Here is an 18967-nt window from a genome sequence, read left to right on the forward strand (position 1 = left end):
TTTTAGGTAAAATGTTCAAATTAAAACCATAAATTATTACACCCATATTATTACCCTACCAACTACACTCAAGCAGGCGTTACTTCTGCTGGACCCTGTAGTTACCACAAAATCACTGACTACAATCCCCATGCTGTATGTAACATCCCTGTGACTATTCTGTAACTACCACTTTTGTAACATCCCTGTGACTATTCTGTAACTACCACTTTGTACTTCTTAATCCCTTCACATTTTTCACCCATGCCTCTAACCCCCTCCCATCTGGCAACCATCAAAATGTTCTCTGTAACTATGATTCTGTTTCTGCTCTGTTTGTTCATTTATTTTGTTTTTTCAGATTCAATTACTGATATATATTTATTGCCATTTTATTATTCATACTTTTTACCTTTTAAAAATTTGTCTTCTTAAGGAAGATCTTTTAATACATTATGTAATACTGGTTTGGTAGTAATGAACTGCTTTAGCTTTTTCCTCCCTGGGAAGCTCTTTATATGTCTTTGGATTCTAAATGATAGCTCTGTTGGGTAGAGTAATATTGGTTGTAGGTCCTTGCTTTTTATTATTTTGATATTTCTTGCCAATCCCTTCTGGCCTGCAAAGTTAACTAACTGCTTTAGAAGAAGTGTATTTCTATCGATTCAAGATAACTGAAGCCCCGCCCATCTCAAATTCAAATAAGCTGTTTTACTACAAAAGAGCAATCTCTACTACGAAACATTTCTAAAATGATATGGTTTCTGAAACAATAATGTGTATTCCCAGTAACACCTACATGGACTTACACAAAAAAAATGAACTCTGAAAATTGGTTTAGTGTTTGAAAGAATAGACATGTGACTGTAGCATTTCTTAAAAGACAATCCCTTCTCTCCACCAATTAATGTAAATAAAATTACATTCATAAAATTGAATTGGATTGATTTACAAAATATCAAAACGAGGTCTCCTGTATCAAATGAGCCACAATTAGATTTAAATTTTAAAGCAAAATTTCCCAATTAAATGCCCAACTATTATCTATATAACCACTATTCTCAAAATACTTTCCACATATTATTATAGTCTTCACAACACGTCCAAGACCTACACAGTAGCTTTGATTTACAGATCAAGAAATTGAGGACTGAGATTATGTACCTAGGAAGTGATAAAACTAAGATTTGAACCAAGTCCTTTGGATTATAAATTTAATTATACTAGATGTTTCATATCACACAAACTGTTAACCAGAAACAGAACAGTGTGACCAGATGGAAGGGCTAGAAAGACCCATGTTTTAGTCCAGGACTTTGCTCTACTGAGTCCTTCATATGCTCTACTCATTCTTCACTTGACTAACTTATATTCAATCTTCAGGTCATTGATTAGGCCATCCAAGGAAGGGTTAAGTACCCTTTTTCATTCTCCTAGACGTGTAAGTTCTCCTGTAGTTACCGTACTGTAGTGTGGAAAGCACAATACTACATATCTTATTTACCTAGCTAATCCCCCAACCAGGCTATAAATCTTTGCAGCAGATTGTCTCATTTATTATCATGTTCCTTCTGCACACTGCGGTGTCTGGCATATGACAGAAAACCACAAGAAACCTCAGCTTCCTCACTCATTGGAAATACAAGGTAATTCTCATGGTATTGTTTTTAAATTAAATGAAATAATATACACTGAACACTTAAAGGAGTGGGTAAATGGTGGGCACTTGATACACAGTGGCTATTGTTACGATCAAGCCAGCAAAGCCTTACAAAACATCAAACCTATACGTCTGGAGGTGGGGTATGGCCAGGAAAAAAACATATACAAAAATCTTAAAAGACTTCATTCCTAGTTAAGCTACCACAACTGGAGTATAAAACAAATATTTACTGAGCTCCTATAGAGCACCCAAGGTACAGTGGTGATGACAAAGTAGTTATGACAAGTTCTAGAAACAAACAAGCAAACAATCATCTCCCAGAGCCCTTATGGAACTACAGAAGACTTTCTACAGGTGAGATCTTGGTTGGATAAAATGGCTGCTTGGATTATAATAAAAGGCAGTGTCTAAATAACGAAGTTTGTTTTAAACTAGTGGTAACAAGTAAATGACCAGAGTCCTAGTGAGAGAACTTTCTGTATGAAACTAGGTAACATTTCATTTTTCAACAAATACAGAAAATATAAGGGTGGGCATAAGTAGGTTTACAGTTGTTCATATGGCAAATTTTAAAATAAATAATAAATAATTCAAGGATAAACTCTGTTTCACATACTTGCAATTGTAAACCTACGTTTGCCCAGCCCTGTAAGTTCTACTACTACTCATCGTAGTATTGATTCCGATTTGCACAGATACAAAGAGATGATGGGTTTCTAACACTGGTGTTGACATTGAGTTCTGAAAGATCCAGGGTATGTTGATGCTTCTTCCCTAAATTGATGTACATGACTAAGATCATCTACTGTGGGCTTTTTTGTTTGTTTTTAGTTGTTTTTGTTTTTTTATAGCTAAGGCAAGTAGCGTCCTTCATTCTTTTGATACACTGGTCATATATGAGTTTTAAAGATTCCAGCAGTCATGACATCACAATGAACCGGGGATTTCATGGTTGTGATTGGGACCTTCAGAGTAAGCAGGTGTGTGATAAAGCGGTCCTTACCCCATCACAGACCATTTGATCTTCACATATCTAGGTGAGTGCAGATGGGGTCCCTAATCACAACATGTATTTTTTTGCAGGTAAACTGCTAATGTCTTTGCTTGTTTATAAGATGAGGAGATGTGACACTAACTCATTATAGACATTCTCAATTTCAGTATTTAAAAAAATAATGTCTCAGGGACTCTTATATGTATTTTTTTTGTCATGTATGTAGCTTAGAAACCAATTTCTCCAGAATACTAATAACAAGAATGGCATTTTTATTAGAGAGAATATGTACTGAACACTACTAATGACAGATGGATAAGCAGATAGATATTCATGTAATTTTTCCGCCTGTCTTTCAGAGCTTGATTGACCAAGATCTTATTGCCGATGTCTCTTCAGGAGCAGAAAGTGTCTCTTCTCTGGGTTTGACCTTGGCATTCTGCAAGTAGGTCTACAGATAGCATTAATGGGTCCCGAAATGATACAAGGACCAAAGGAATTTGGTGGTGTATAGCAAAATAAGACACATAGCAGCCACAGTTGCTACAACGTTTTTTTCAGATTTATGACAGCAACTTACAGTAAGGCTAACTACGATTGTTCATGTTGGACCCTGTTGCTATCGAAGTTAGTGATACGGTGGGCCTTAACCACAGCCTAGGTCACCTAACACTCACCTATCTCAGTGTCCTCACACCAACTGTTACGACTTTTTTTGCAGGGAGTCAGGTAAGATATTATAGAGACCTTACAGATACTAGCAACCATACTTAATCTACAGTTTGATATGTTAGAGAAAATTTATGTATAACTACAGAATTATTGAGCCATTTGCAGATATCGGTGTAATTATCATGGATCTCCAAGGAATATTAATAACTTCATTTTTTTTTTAGGTGAGCAGTCAACGGATGATGGTGTCCCTAACAATGGTGTAGGCATAGATCTTAGAGGATTGCAAGATGTCAGGTAGAGGTGATGGGTCTGCAGAGGTGGCAGAGAACAAGGCTATTTTCAGGATCCAGGTTTAGAAGCTGTGACTGTGCATGTCATAATGTGTTTTCCAGGTTGCAGTGAACATACCATGGTGAAGCTCATAATGACCATTATAGGGTCAGTGATGACCTGTGTCTTAAGCACCCTACAGACCATCTGATCTTCAGAGATCTAGGTGAGTATGGTTTCCCTAACACAGTGTTACTGTTTTGCAGCTATCACGGTCAGTCTTTCCCTAGAATACAGGTATGAGATTATGTGACATTAACTCATGAGAGTGGGTCTTATGTCCCACGTAATCTGAGGTGTCTTGCTGCAACAAGTTCTGTGTTTTCACACATACCTCATGTGTTTTTCAGGGTCTTATGAAGAGATCACAATGAACTTGCATGGTCAACAGGGGACATTTCTCATATCCGAGTAAGTGACGATGTGTGCCTCCATGAGATCAGACCATCTGATACCCCCACGTTCAGGTAGGTTACACTGACTGGCTAAACTTGTTTGAGCATGTGATTTATTTCAGGTATTCAGGTATGCGACAATAGTGTTTTACCATTCTGGCCACCATGGTAACATAACATTTTATATTTTGAGGATTTTTTTAACCATGTGAATGTTGAGCCATTTGGGGATAACCACGTGATGATGATGGAGCTGGGCCTCACAGGAGTAACCATGGTGCTGTTGCAGACGAGCAGGGAAGAAATGACGGTGTTCAGTACAGAGGCACATAGACCTTGGAGTGCTGCAAGAGTTCAGGGAGAGGTGAGGATGGGCCGTGTAGTGATGGCACTCAACAAGGTTATTTGCAGTGTCCTAGTAGAAAAGGTGTGCCCATAGATTTTAACATTGTTTACAATGTCTTCTTCAGGTACCTGTCAAGATGTCATGGTTAACATCATTGTGATCCACAGGGAGACTTTGCTCGTTTCCAGGTAAGTGCTGATGTGTGCCTCTAGCGACCTATGAACAATCTGATCATCAGAAACATATAAAAGCATGGATAGGACTCCTAACTTTTCCATGACTACATTTTTATGCAGGTATGCAGTTAAGAAATTATTTAGTCTCAATCACTGCTAGTAAGCAACAGCCCCTATTTTTTGTTAAGAGTTTATACATAAAATGCGGGCTTAACCTTGTATGTGCCAGAAGGGCATGCAGATGTGTGTGGCTGAGTTTTTCTACTATTTGGCACCACAGTGCTGATCATGGGATATCCACAGTACCAGGAAATGATGGGTTTCTAACACGGGTACTGACACTGAGTTCTCAAAGATGCAGGGTGTGTTGCTACTTCCCTAAATGATGTACATGACTAAGATCATATGCTGTTGGCTTTTTTGTATTTACTTGTTTCTTTGTTTTTGTTTTTTACAGGTTAAGACAGGTTGTGTCCTTCAGTCTTTAGACACACTTGTCATATACTCTAAGTTCTAAAGAACCCTAGGGGGTCATCTGATCTATCCTCCCCTTGATACAGAAATCCCCATTCACTAGTACATATCATAGAAAATCAATTTTAGAGTCAAACAAATCTAGATTTAAATCCTGATTCTGCTACTTCCTAATAAATTGCTTTACTTCCGCAAATTTCCATTTCTTCTCTGTGAAATGGGAACAACATCTAACTGCAATAATATTTGTGAAACATCGTAGGTCATCGATAACTATGGCAACATCTGCTTTCTTTTCTGAGTCTCACCGTTCTAGCCATCCTCCTCAGAACACACTTAAGTTAGAAACGTAGTTCCCAGGAGTGATCACAGTGCTAGAACAATGGTTTGACCAGCTGAAAGCTCCACAGAATTATCGCCTCATAAAACCCAGATCATGAGGATCACTTAAATCAAGGGGTGTTTACGAAGCACCTACTTAGGGCCAACTGGGGACCAAACTGACTGACTTCCATGCATTTTGTACTTGCTTTAGTGCTAATAGGATAAATAAAACACTGTCAAGGATAATACCTAAATGTTTATTTAGGTGGGGTCAAGTCAGAAAGTGGAACTTATTTTCCTGAGCTCAGGACTAGCACCTTCAGATAGTGGCCTCTATATCTAATACTTTGGTGAGAGAGCAAAAGGGGAAAAAAACGTGACTGAGGCATCCCTTCAGAATCAGCAAACTTTTTCTATAAAGGGTCAGATAGTAAATATTCTAGGCATTGCAGGCCATGCAGTCTCTGTGGCAACGACTCAACTCTGCCATTGTATCAATGAAAGCAGCTAAAGACAGTACCTAAAAGTGTGGTTGTGTTTCAATCAAACCTTACTTACAAAAGCAGATAGATATTGCCCTTCCTAGAGACAAGAGGGTTTCAAATCTTTGCATATCATTCAGAACATTCTAATAATATCTGGCAGAGTCTGCTGGTTGTTCCCCAGCACCCTTCCCTTTCTCCTAAGGAACAGTCACCAAATGTAACTAAGCACTGGTCACACAGAATAAAGACTGCATTTCCTAGCTCCTTACAGCTAGGTATAGCCTCGTATCTCAAATTCTAGTCAATGGGATGCAAGTAAAGTTAAAACATGCAACTTCTGGGGTAGTGTCTTTAAAAGGCAGGGGGAGGCAGGAATGATGTTGTTCTCCTCTTTCCTGTTTCCTGAAGGAATACAAAGGAGACAGAGTTTGGATGCCTAAAAAGGTCTACACTACTGATGACCATCTCAACTCTGTCCTGCCTGTGAGAAAGAATTAACTTTTTCTCTGTTTGAATTGTTACCGGACAGAGGTCTGGCCCTGGGTGGGCCTGCCTAGGGCCGGCTGTAGTGTGTAGGAAAGATTTCACAACACGAGTTCAGGTGACTATGAGGATACACTTAATGAAGGTGGGGACAGAAAAACAAGGAAGAGCTTAGCAAAGAAGCAACAGGAAAGCCTAGGCTGGACTGCCTTAGCTCTCTGGGAAGTCAGAGAAAAGGGGCTTTAGGGACAGGTTCAGGGGATTAGCCTGGGAAAAGCTGCCAGCTCCCCACTGCCAGAGTTTAGGAGATGCCAGCCTGTGAAGAAGTGGTAGAGAGGAAAGGAAGGAAAGAAAATTAGATGGGCTGCTCCCCAGAGGAAGAACACAGGCCTGGGTCCTTTATCTTGAGGCTTATATCTCTTTCTCGAAGGTGGGAACCTTAGGGTGGGTCTCAGGGGAGGGTTTCAGGAGAACATTCCTCAGTTCTCCAGGTGCACCCTTTCAGGGTGGTGATCTCCACTGACTGGACAGTGGCAGGCAGGAGCTTTAGTCATTGTACTTGGTCCTGGCATCGGCCACCTGGTTTTGCTGGTTTTCTGGGCCTGGAGCTGAAATACAACTGAGGCCTAGATGTTATCTCCAGGGAGGAAAGGCCAGGGGAGAAGAGCTTACCCTAGGGGCAAGGTCCTTATTTTCCCAGTTTTGCCCCTGCCAGGCACTGAGGTTCTTCCCCCTGCTGACCATCTGCCCCGGCTGTAAACTGCTCAGTCACTGTGTTCAGCTATCTGTGTCTCAGTTTCCCTATTCCACTGGCCAAGGAGTTTTCCTAGGTTCTCACTATCCTATTTCAAAACCACTGTTGTTTTGCATTTTCCATCACTCATCCTAACTAATACACAAGGAAAGAAAAGTTAAAAACAGCTTCTTTGTAACTCTTTCTAGTTTTGTGCTAACCATCAATCTGGTCATGAACAGAAAGAATTTTTCTTCGTATATAATATGCTCAAACCACAATATAATCCACATATAAACAGATCATAAAAACATGAGAATAGGCCTACAGAGTCAGAAAAACTAGCCTGTAACCAACACTGGAAAATAAAATGGCCAAACTGAGCATAATAACAATGTTAACTCTGACAAAGGGACGATCACCTTACCTGATGGTGAATTCCAGTAGCTCCTGGGTTCCCTGGGGGTCCAGATGCTGAAGACTATACACCCTTTCTAGGCTCTGCTGCAGGAACTGATGGGAAGGATCCTCATGAGGAGTGATATTGGGGGAAACAGCTGACGACACTAGTTTTCTACCTGGTAACTAAGCAAACAGCGGGATTATAGTGCCATCAAAATCTGCTATGCAACTTTTCATAACACAAAGAAACCAGAAAAAAAAGTGAGTCAAACAACATAAAGGCGAGAAAAGGCAAAGTGATTCTGAAATTAACTCTCTCCCCTTCCCCAGCTTCAGTGGGAGAAGGGGAGAGAGAAAATGAATGTGGCCTACCCCACATAGCCACAAGCTGCAAGGAAGAAAAGTAAAGAGAATGGTATACTATTATTTTCTGTTGGTAACTGAAATAAATGGGCTAACCATAGCAATGGGACTAAAAATTAATCTGTTATCACATTTATTTTTAACTTTATTTGATCTTTCATTTCATAGAAGAGTGATGATTTATTCCCAAATTAGTTTATATAGCATACTATAAAAATGTTTTATATGATGATAATTATAATTCTTGTTCTATTAAAAGTGATACCTTTTCAAGAAAGGGATGCAGAGGGGAGAGCAAAGAGGATTTCACTTTTAATTTTATATGTTCTATACAGTTTAAATTTTCTAACATGTATATACTGTGTTGGCCAAAAAGTCCATTTAGTGTTTTCTGTAAAAGAAAAGACATTTTCATTTTCACTAATAACTTTATTGATCGGATATTTTGAGAATGTTGGCTATCTCCCATGTGGTATAACGTTTATTGTTCTCAATGTCTCAATTTGATCACTATCAACTTCAACTGGTCTCACGCAACCAGTTGAATCACTGTCCAGTAAGAAATTTCTAGGATGAAATTTCACAAACCACTTTTGATACATTTCATCAGTCACAGCGCCTTCTCTACACACTGCACAAATCTTTTTTTGCATTTCAGTTGAATTTTTACCTTTCTTGAAATAATAAAGCATGATATGCTGAAAATGTTGTCTTCAATATTAAAATGCTCCACAAAAATTCAGCGATTTGGTTTTTTTTTTTAATGCACACTGATATGACAGTTGTCACAATACAGTCTAACAAAACTGTTTTGAATGAAGTTACACAACTAAACGTTACTAGAACCATCTTACTGAAAAAAACAAATGAACTTTTTGGCCAACCCAATACATTATTCTAAATAATTATTAACACTAACTGAAGCAGGGATGAGTTATATTAAATAAAGAGCTTTAAAAAGTGCCTGCACAGAGCATTCAATAAGTGTTTGCTATTGATATCATTATGGTTCATTTAAAAATTTTTTTTCCTTTCTGTATCTCTAAGGTTTTAAAAGTAATAAAGGTTTTATTATTAAAAAATGAACTCTTTGAGAACCATGGCTTTATGTATTGTAATTGTTAACATAGATCACAATCTAATCCTTGTCTAAAATTCATTGTTTTGGATTCTTTTTCCTTCCCTAACACAGCATAATATCATAGGGACATTTAAAAAATGAACCCTCTTAAAAGATAAGAAGCTAAAGTACAAAACAATGGGAGAGAGCTCAAGAGAGAAAGACAATAAAGAATGAGTTTTCAGAAAATACTATAGTGTACTTTCTGTTATTTAACCACTACAAAGGGCCAAAAAATCAAATAACCAAAAAGGACAAAAGATGTTTTCAACATACCCTCAAGGCAGGAACAAGATGAGAAAGGCTGTCCCGGAGGTAGGCATAGTGCCTGAAGGTATGATCGGAGAACAATGCAGGCATTGTTGGACAGGTTTTAGCAGCATTGAAGATAAGAACCAAAACTGCAATGTCTGATGGATGAGTTAAGTAAAACTGGAGGTATAAAACAATGAGTTTGGCAAGAATCTGGTGTCCACTTCCCACCCCCACAATTCCCATAAATAACTATAATTTCCTAATAAAGAAATGCAAATTCAAACACAGATTTACTCCAACTTATCCCAATTACCAAAGACTTTTAAAAATAATGCCTGATGCTGTTAAGAATACTTATAAATGGAAACTTTTGGTACAGTGGCTGCTAAAATATATACTGGCACAATCCCTTTGGATAACAATTTGGTATTAGACAATGAGGGTCTTAAGAATGTTGAGTAATTCCACACCTCAAAATTTACTCTAAGTAAATAATCAAATAGCACAGAAAGTTTATAATAGCAAATAATCAGAAATAACCTAAATATCCAAAACCAGGAAAATAACTATTCAACTTGTGCTTCATCTACTTGATGGAGTATTATACAATCCTCAAAAATTATACATATAAAGAATTTTTAATATTGTATCAGGATTTTGTCACAAGAAAAGCAGGCTCTAAAATATATAAAAGAATTAGGAGAGAATACAATGGTCATCTTAAAACAGCCAGTTATTTGGCTGACTGCCAGGATCCCAATAAATATCCCTAAACTTCACCAAGGATCTGCCACAGAGTAAAAAGAACCAAGGGAAAGCATGGATGCACTGATGTAAATACTGACGTAAATGTATTCCCACGACAGGAAAACAATCGAATTGCACAGCATGCTGTCCAAGGCTATCACAAACCCACTGAACTCAAAACAGAGGCAGAGGAGCTCAGCCCCATCCACTCAATCAGGTTGCAGATCAAATTAAACATGGAATAAGACAGGGGAAAGTCTGCAGGCTTCAAAACCAAAGATGTCTGGCTCTGAATCTCAGCTTTGTTGTTTTTTTTTGTTTTGTTTTGTTTTGTTTCCCCAAGGGCTGTCAGGCTACAAACCATTCTTAGTGCCCACCGTTCTGGGCACTGAGCGTAGAAATAGCCTCTTCCTCGCTGCCCTGGCGTCACAGGTGCAGCACAGCAGCTGCGTCTGTGGTGCCGGCGGATGCGCACCTGCAGGGCATCAGCTTTGTTGCTTGGAGAGTTATTTAGCCTTTCTGTAAGATGGGAATAATTCCTCCTTCCAGGGTTGTTTGGAAGACCAGTGATAAAATGTATAAAGCATTTAAACAGTATGTGGAATACAGTAGGTGCTCAATACATGGTGCAAAAATTATTAGTATTAAATGGCAAAGGTAAGCTACTGTGAAATCAAGAAAGAAAGCTGAGAATAACTACAAGCCTCCCTCAGTACATACTCTTATCTAAAAGAAATGAAAAAATAAAACTGGACCAGCTAAGCTACACTATAGAAAAAGATGACAGATGATAGAATTCCACACCAGGTCAGCAGGATCTGTCCCAGGCACAGAGGATACAAGCTGGATCATCCATGTCTGGCTCAGCGGTGTCAAAAAACGGGTGGGTGCTCAGGAGCTCTGGCACCAAGGGAAGCACCAGGGTTGGATGTCGACTTCCCAGAAACTTCAGGCATCTGAAATAAAGTGAAAGCCCACTTTAGTAAATTAATAAATGTTTTTTTCTTAAAGATTTTCTTTATTTTTAGAGAGAGGGAATGGGAGGGAGAAAGAGGAAGAGAAACATCACTGTGTAGTTGCCTCTCACGCACCTCCGGCTGGCGACCTTGGCCCAGCAACCCAGGCATGTGCCCTAAATCAGGAATCGAACCAGCGAGCTTTTGGTTCGCAGGCCAGCACTCAATCCACTGAGCCATACCAGCCAGGGCTAATAAATGCTTTTAAAAGTACTCAGATTTAGAATCAGAAAACCTGATTCAGAGTTGCAAATTCTCAATCACCTACTTTTGCTACCTCTAAGAGTTCAGATAAGCCATTCAATTATTCTGAAACTCAGTTAATTTGTCTAAAACATTGGTTATTATGAAGATAAAACAGCTGGAATGGCAGATATTACTACTGGGTTATTTAATCAATGGCCAGATCCTCTGTCTTCTTTGTCAGGAGAACCCTGATTTTACTCAGGTATCAGGTAGGTAGCAAAGTCCTCAGAAAAGGCAGGTCCAGCCCAAGGGCTCAACCAAAATTGGTCTAAACCCCTCATGGCAACCCCATCCCCATTTTCTAGTGACTGGCTTGCAGGCAAGTAATCCAGGTCTGGTTAATGGAGCAAGGGGAGATATGCTAAGGAGCTTCCTAGAGGTATCTGTCATATAGTAAGAACTCAATTGGTTATTAGTTAGCTAATAACTGGCTATCAGTTAACTGTTATGACTACCTTAAGATCATTTACAAGGTATCAAGAACTACCTGGCTGCTGATAATTATACATTTTTATTATTTTGTATTAAGTTCTGGTTTAGAAGGTGTGCTGAATCAAAAAGAAATATAAACCTTAATTTCTGTTCTCAATGAGTTTATAGTTCAGCTGAGGAAAAGATGACTAATAGAAGGTAATGGACTATGAAATGAATGACACTCTACTTTCTGTCAAAGGTAGAAGAGATTACTATGACCAAAGTGTCACAAAGAAGACAGGATTTCATTAGGGATTGGTAAAAGAGAAAAAGCAAACACCGTGAACAAGTTCATGTATATATGGGGTATGAAAGGCATCATATTCAAAACCCTTGATATTGTTAGGAAACTTTTCCCTAGTCCTGTTTTATCATCTATGTAGAACCAATTTTATTCACTAAGTTTCTGATCTCCCTCAGCCCTTTCACTGACTGTGCCTCAGGAAACACTGTAACGGTTGTAGTTTGGCCTCCACATGCCACTCCTTTATTTTATCTCTCACTCTATTCAGATCTTAGGTGGAGAATACAAGAGCTATTACTTGGGTCTCCTTAGAGACCCCTAAGTACCTGGGCCTCTCTAAAGCCAGGCTTCAATTCTGGCTTGTAATATTTTTTACTATCTCATTCACCTCCCTATCTACATATTTCTTTCTACTCTCCCTTCCAGCTGTCTGGGGGCTAGGTCTCTGAGTTGAATCCATTTTTAAATCTCCACAGCACCTAACAGTGACTGGGTTATAACAAGTGTTCAATAAGCACTTACGTAATGACCTAAAGGTATAAACTATCTCCCTATCTCCTTCAAAGCTTTAATTTATGTACCTATCTTTAGCAATGTCTTAAATACATGTCACTGTGACTATTCACTCTTTCATTTTTTTTTTTTATATTTCTGAATAAAGCCACCATTCATGATAAGAAATGGGGAAAAAGAAGGAAGTAATAATTAGGTTACTTCAAAATCTTTTGGAGCACTGTAAGGTGATGGAGTTTTCTGTCTACAATCATCCAGTAAAGACAGTTTTAAAATAAATATTCTGGGTGAACCAAGTAACAACAAGTCTTACTTTAAGGCAAGAAGAATGTTCTACTAAACACTCCGTAACAATCCCTTCCATCAAGCAGAATTTACTCTTTCTGGGTCCCCAAAGAAGTACAGATGCTAATACAGGTGTTTCCCCCCACCTCAATCCCCTCACACCAAATGACTGAGTGCTCCCTGAAGATAATCAATGAATGTATATTGAATTGAGCTGAACTGGACTGAACACACATGAAGAAATAGCAAAACAGGTAACCCAGATATCAAAAATGTTACCTAGAGCAAGACTTCCCTGGTATTTTTAATTTTTAAGATATCTTCCAAGTACCTCATTTGACCAAGTTTTTCTACTCTTAGTAAAAAATATCTTTGAAAATCAAGAAACTATACAGTTGAAGTGTTCTCATCACATAAGCTCATTTAAATATGTGGAACACACACATTTTTATACTAAATGCAAGTGGTTCGTCAAATAGCAATTCATTAACAGTGTTAACAGAATTAAAGTAACAGTGTTAACTTTAATGACTCTAGTCAATAAAGCTAGAGGAAATCAGGGGAAAAAAATGATTGAGATTTTCAATCTGCAGACCAATCTCTATAATGACAGTTGTGATCCTGTACAAAATGAAAACTAGACAAAGCAATGATTAACATTACATAGGAGGAAAAGAAATCTAATCAGCTCATCCCTGTACCTCCAACACATACCACCGGGCTTGGCACATAGTAAGTAGATAGCAGGCATATATTTGCTAGGTAGGCGAATGGACAAAAAAACAAAACAAAACACAATATTCCATTTAGGAATCAGACTCCTAAGAGTTCAATTGAAGAGTTAAGTTGAATAAAATGATCAAATTTACTTATTTGATTCAGTAAGCAAATACGTAAAAAGGTCCTTACTTCCATATGGAGTCCCTGTCAGTAGGATACTTCGTTAAATTTTTCAGCAGCTCCACCAGAGCAAGATGAATTCCTTCTTTGGTTGAAACATTAGTACAGCACAAAAGTTCGTGAAGAGCTTCTCTAATATCTCTGGATGAATCCTTAAAAAAAATGACAATAATAATAACAGCAGTGCTATGGATTAGATATTATAGAGGAGTATAGAAATTCCAAAGGATAAAAAGTCTCAATTTTCTGGGAGGGAAGGAGCTGATAATTCAGAGAGAGGTCACATATGAACCACAATTTGAAGAATTCATTCATTTGTTCATTTGTTCACACATTCAACATTTATTGAGCACTTAGTAAACAGTCAAAGATTTATCGAGCTCCTACTATGCACCAAGTGCTAGAGATATAGTAGTAATTAAAATCAAATCCCTGCTCTCAGGAGCTTCATTCTAGGGCAAAGGCAAAAATGGCTATATATGAGGCCTGTCCCAAATGTATCCAGCCATGTACTATGGAAAATAGACATTTATTGCAGAAGATGCAAGAAACATTGTACATAGGACAATGACACTTCAGTTCCTTCAAAGTAGGCACCTTGGGGCCTCACGAAGTTCTCCCAATTGCCATAAGATGTCCCATTCTATTTTCCTGAATCTCATCAATGGTCTTAAATCTCTTCCCTTTCAAAGGTGATTTTTGTTTTGGGAAAAACCAGAAGCTGCAGGGCCCCAAATCTGGGCTGTAAGGGGGGTGAGTCACCTGGGTGATTTGATGTTTCATCAAAAAACACAAGATGTGATGCATGAGCAAGCGTGTTGTCATGATGAAGCTGCCAATCTATGCCTTCTGAATCATCCAAATAGTTTCCACAGAGGATGTTCAAGCTTAATGCAAAATCTGACGCAGATTTGTTGCTGTTTGAATGCGACAGCCACACAGTACAGAAGCTCACTCAATGGCAACTACTGTCCTCACTGACGAGCCCAGTGAAGTCGTCACTGTTCACGCATGCACATTCCAGTCCACTCTCCTTGACTGCCAGGTTACATCGATGTCACTGCAAACCATTCTTGTTACATTAACAATGGCTGCACTTTTTCCAGACAGACCTCATAGGTCAGATAGTGTTAATTTTTAGATAGCGTTAAGTATTAAGAAGAAACTATAAAGCAGGTTGAGGGAAAGAGTGCTGGGTTAGGTGGGGTATTTTAAACCAGATAATCAAAGGGAACAGCATACACAATGGCCATGAAGTGGAAGCATATTTGAAAAACAGCCAGGAAACCAGCGTAGCTAGAGAAGAGTAAATATGAGAGAGTAATACGAGACTGATGTCAGGGAAGCAACCTCTTCCCTGCCCAACATCTCCTGCTCAACCTCACTAAAATGATTAGAAAGGGTCACCAAAAACTTCTTAATGCTAAAGTCAATAGACACATCAGTTCTACTCTTATTTGATATTTCCAGAGCATTTTTGGCCAGTTCTTTAATTTTTTAATACAGGCTATTTGAAACATAGATATAAGTAGAGATAATAAATCCCCCCATTTCACTAATTAACTCTAACCAACCTTGTTTTATCTATACCTTTACTGACTTGTCCAGATTATTTTAGAGACAATCGCAGAAATCATAACATTTCACTGGTAAATATTTTTATAAATATGCCTTTTAAAAAAATTATTTCAAATATAACACAAAACCAGTATCATGCCTAAAAATTTAGTAATTCCTTAATTTCAAATACCTAGTCACTACTCAAAATTTCTCCAATTAACTCAAAAAGTGATTTTCTAATCAGGCTCCCGTTATGGTCCACATGCTGCAATGGAATAATGTGTCCCATAAGTACTTCTTAATATGTAAAATACCTTTACACCCCTGGCCAGTGTGGCTCAGTTACTTGGGTGTCACCCCAAAAATCAAAAGGTTGCCAGTTCAATTCCCAGCCAGGGCATAAGCTTGCTTGCAGGATTGGTCCCCCTGGGCATGTACGGAAGGCAACCAATCAATGTTCTCTCACACTGATGTTTCTCACCCTTTCTCCCTCCCTTCCCCTCTCTCTAAAAATCATAAATAAAATATTAAAATCCCTTTACATCTCATTTTTTATTTTTCCCTTGCAATTTCTCCCCTGTATATCCTGTGATGATAGTTAGATGTAGAGGCCTGCTAGATTCAGGTTCGATGTTTTTTATACGACCACTTCATAGGTAACATTGTTAACTTCCCTCACAAACTATATGATGTCTATTTCTTCTTTGTGATGTTAGTAACCAGTGATGAATTTAAACATATTTGAAGTTATCACTTTTAATGCTGTATTTCACTTTTGGCCAGTGAGAAGATACTGAGTCGTCTCCTTGGTCTTTTTAATCAGATCCTAGCGGTCTTTGATAGGTAGTATTGCTTTCTGTATGACGAGGTGGTACAATCTCATCTTGTTCCATTTCCTGTGCCAGACCTGAAATCAGCCATTTCTCTAAAAAATTTTGGTTCCTTTTAGTGCAAAATGGGATCTACAAAGCATTTTTTAAGTCAGATTTACTGACATAAAACTTACAATCTGTAAAATTTATCCTTTTTAGTGTATACTTCCATGAGTTTAACAAATACATATAGTTATATAACTACTACCACAACCAAGGTATAAAACACTTCCATCATCCAAACACTTCCCTGGTGTCCCTTGGTCATCTACTTATCACCCCCGGGTTCTGGCAACCACTGATGTATTTTCTGCTACAGTTTTGTCTTTTCCAAAACGTCATATAAATGGAATCCTAGAGTATGCTGCTTCTTGAGTCTGGCTACTTTTACTTAGCATAATGCATCTGAGATTCATCCATAATGTTACGTGTATCAGCAGCTCATTCTTTTTTATTATTGAGTAGTATTCCATCAAAGAGATGCATCACAGTTCATTTACCCTTTCAACTGAAGGAGTTCGTGGTGTTTCCAGTTTGGGTCTAGTATAACTAAAACTGCTAAAAACACTTGCATAGAAGTTTTTCAAACATAAGCTTTCAATTCTCCTTAGTAAACATTTGTGAGTGGGACTGCGGGATCATATGGTACATGTATGTTTAACTTTATGAGAAACTGTCACTGGTTTCCAAAGTGGTTCTACCATTTTGCATTCTCATCAGCAGTGTATCAGAGTGCCAGTTCCTCCCCAGCCTCACAGCACTTAGTATTGTTAGGGTTTCTTTTTTTTCATTTTTAATATCTCACTGTGGTTTCATTTGCATTTCCCTGACAACTACAGCCAAGACCCTGCCCCCTTGAGAAGCTCACAATCTTGTGGTAAAAAGAATTAAAGAAGCTGAACACATACACAGGGTATTAAAAAGTACAGAGAAGTGCTGTTTAGCCCACGTGAGATAACTCAGAAAAAATCTTAACAGAAGTGCTAAGGAACTGAGAGAACTTCAAAATCGAAGCACCCAGTCTGTTTTGTAAAGTATGCAGCAGAAATCTGTAACAAGTGCTAAAGACTACACATCAAATTGTTATCCCCTTTCACAATATCTAACAAACAAACAACAAAAAAAGGAAACTAGAGGCCAAATCTCATTTACTTATATTTTGAAAAACTTGAGTACTTGCAAATAAAATCCAGACCCTTTAGAAAAATAATTCAAAACCACAGCCTGGGAGACATATCTGTGTTTGTAACCTGGCACAGGCAATTACTAGCTGTGTGACATCAAATAAATTACTTTTTTCGCTATAAAACTCCAGGGTTGAATGAATTGACCCCTAAGATTCCTCCCTGCTGTAACATCCTATAATTCACTAGAAGAATGAAATCAAAGGCTAAGAAGAATTCTTCATTATTTAGTTCCTGTTTTATCTATAGCCACTTCCCTCCTCTCCTCCATTTATTCAACTCTGCTACAATTACAGTAAGTCCCTTCTAATTCCTTGAATACAGCACACTCATTCTTACCCCCGGGGCCTCACGGATTCCTACTCCTCCTTGAAGTGTCTGCTGTATTCCTTCTTTCTTCCCTATCTCCCCAACCTTGCCTTAGACAATCAGGTTGATACTCTCTGTATTCCTAGGGCACCCTTTCCTTTCCTAATCAGCCTGTGTAACAGTCAATCTCCTCCATCTTGGTGGAGTAGTGTGATCAAAAGGCAGAAATGTGCTGCCTATATACTATTGTGTCACCGAAACCTAGCGTAATGCCTGGTTTAAATTAAGTAAGTAAACAAAGGAACAAATAAGAAAGTAAGTAAGTGGTGTCTAGTACACACTGATGAAGAAATGAGTAACAAACTGTAAACACTCACCTCTAACACAGCCAGGACAGTGTCTAGCTGATCCTCTCGGAGGGTGATATTGTTAGAGATTTTTCTCATGGTATGTATGGACTGCAGACGTACTTCCTCAATTTCATCATTAAACATGTCAACCAGAAAATCAAGGCACTTTTCAGCGAAAGAGGGCGAAGATTGGGCCAGCATGCAGAGAGCCTCCACAGCAGCAATGCGGACCTCTAGTCAAAAGGAGACAAATAAAACTGAGCATCAAGAGCCATGGAAAAAAAAATCTAAGAAGGATTCCCTCCTATTCAGATTCATCTTTTGCTCTCTACTTCTCTCACTCTAAAAACTCCGTCTGAAAGACTCCTCTCCATGCTCACGGGTTTGGCTTCCACCTTCATTTCAAGCTAAGAACAAGAATTTTAATGTCACAGAAGCTAAGGTTCAGATCCTTACTCTGAAGACATGTGATCAAGTCAAGTCACACTTCTGTCTCCATTAGCTGAATTTCTTGAAAAATTAGTTATTTATCTCAATATTACAACCACAGTAAAGTACATTTTAAAAAAAGGCAATTTTTAAATATTATTAAGAGTAAAACAGGCCAGATATCAATATTCTCATTTTCGATGTAAGATTCAGCAAAATGCATTAACTTGCCTCAAAGTGAGTAAGAGCAGAGGTAACACCAGTACCCAGGTCTGCTGATTATATAGACTAGCATCGTATAGTGGTTGAGGGTACATGCTGTGGAATGATAGAGGTTCCACAGTGAATTGTGAAGGGTAATCCCTCCACAAACTTGCAGGTGATTTGAATAAGTAACAACTTCCTAGCACCTCAGTTTTCTCACCTGTTCAATAGAGATAATACTCATTTCCTTACGCAGGGGTGTCCAACCTTTTGGCGTCTCCACGCCACACTGGAAGAATTGTCTTGGGCCGCACATGAAATACATTGCGACAAGTAATCACCAAAAAATCCAATAATGTTTTAAGTAAATTTACGATTTTGCGTTGGGCAACATTCACAGCCATCCTGGGCTGCATGCAGCCCACAAACCGTAGGTT

The 18967-nt window shown here is 38.4% G+C and overlaps 1 protein-coding gene and 1 non-coding gene across 2 annotated transcripts in view; both read right to left on the reverse strand.

Moving 5' to 3' along the window:
* INTS4 (integrator complex subunit 4) overlaps positions 1–18967 on the reverse strand; it is a 100577-nt gene that overhangs the window by 25426 nt on the left and 56184 nt on the right. The window contains exons 11-15 of the mRNA XM_054576317.1: positions 17925–18130; positions 13632–13774; positions 10785–10900; positions 9219–9352; positions 7485–7642 (exon numbers count right to left, since the gene is read on the reverse strand). Of these exons, the coding sequence (XP_054432292.1) occupies positions 7485–7642; positions 9219–9352; positions 10785–10900; positions 13632–13774; positions 17925–18130 (757 nt within the window). The remainder of the gene's footprint in view (positions 1–7484; positions 7643–9218; positions 9353–10784; positions 10901–13631; positions 13775–17924; positions 18131–18967) is intronic.
* On the reverse strand, positions 10288–10431 carry LOC129072846 (small nucleolar RNA SNORA43). Its single transcript, XR_008529392.1, has one exon. It is a non-coding gene; the product is annotated as a small nucleolar RNA SNORA43 (small nucleolar RNA).

This window comes from Pteronotus mesoamericanus, unplaced genomic scaffold, assembly GCF_021234165.1.
Source record: "Pteronotus mesoamericanus isolate MK-2021 breed Mesoamerican mustached bat unplaced genomic scaffold, CSHL_Meso_final contig_33, whole genome shotgun sequence".
Classification (NCBI taxonomy): domain Eukaryota; kingdom Metazoa; phylum Chordata; class Mammalia; order Chiroptera; family Mormoopidae; genus Pteronotus; species Pteronotus mesoamericanus.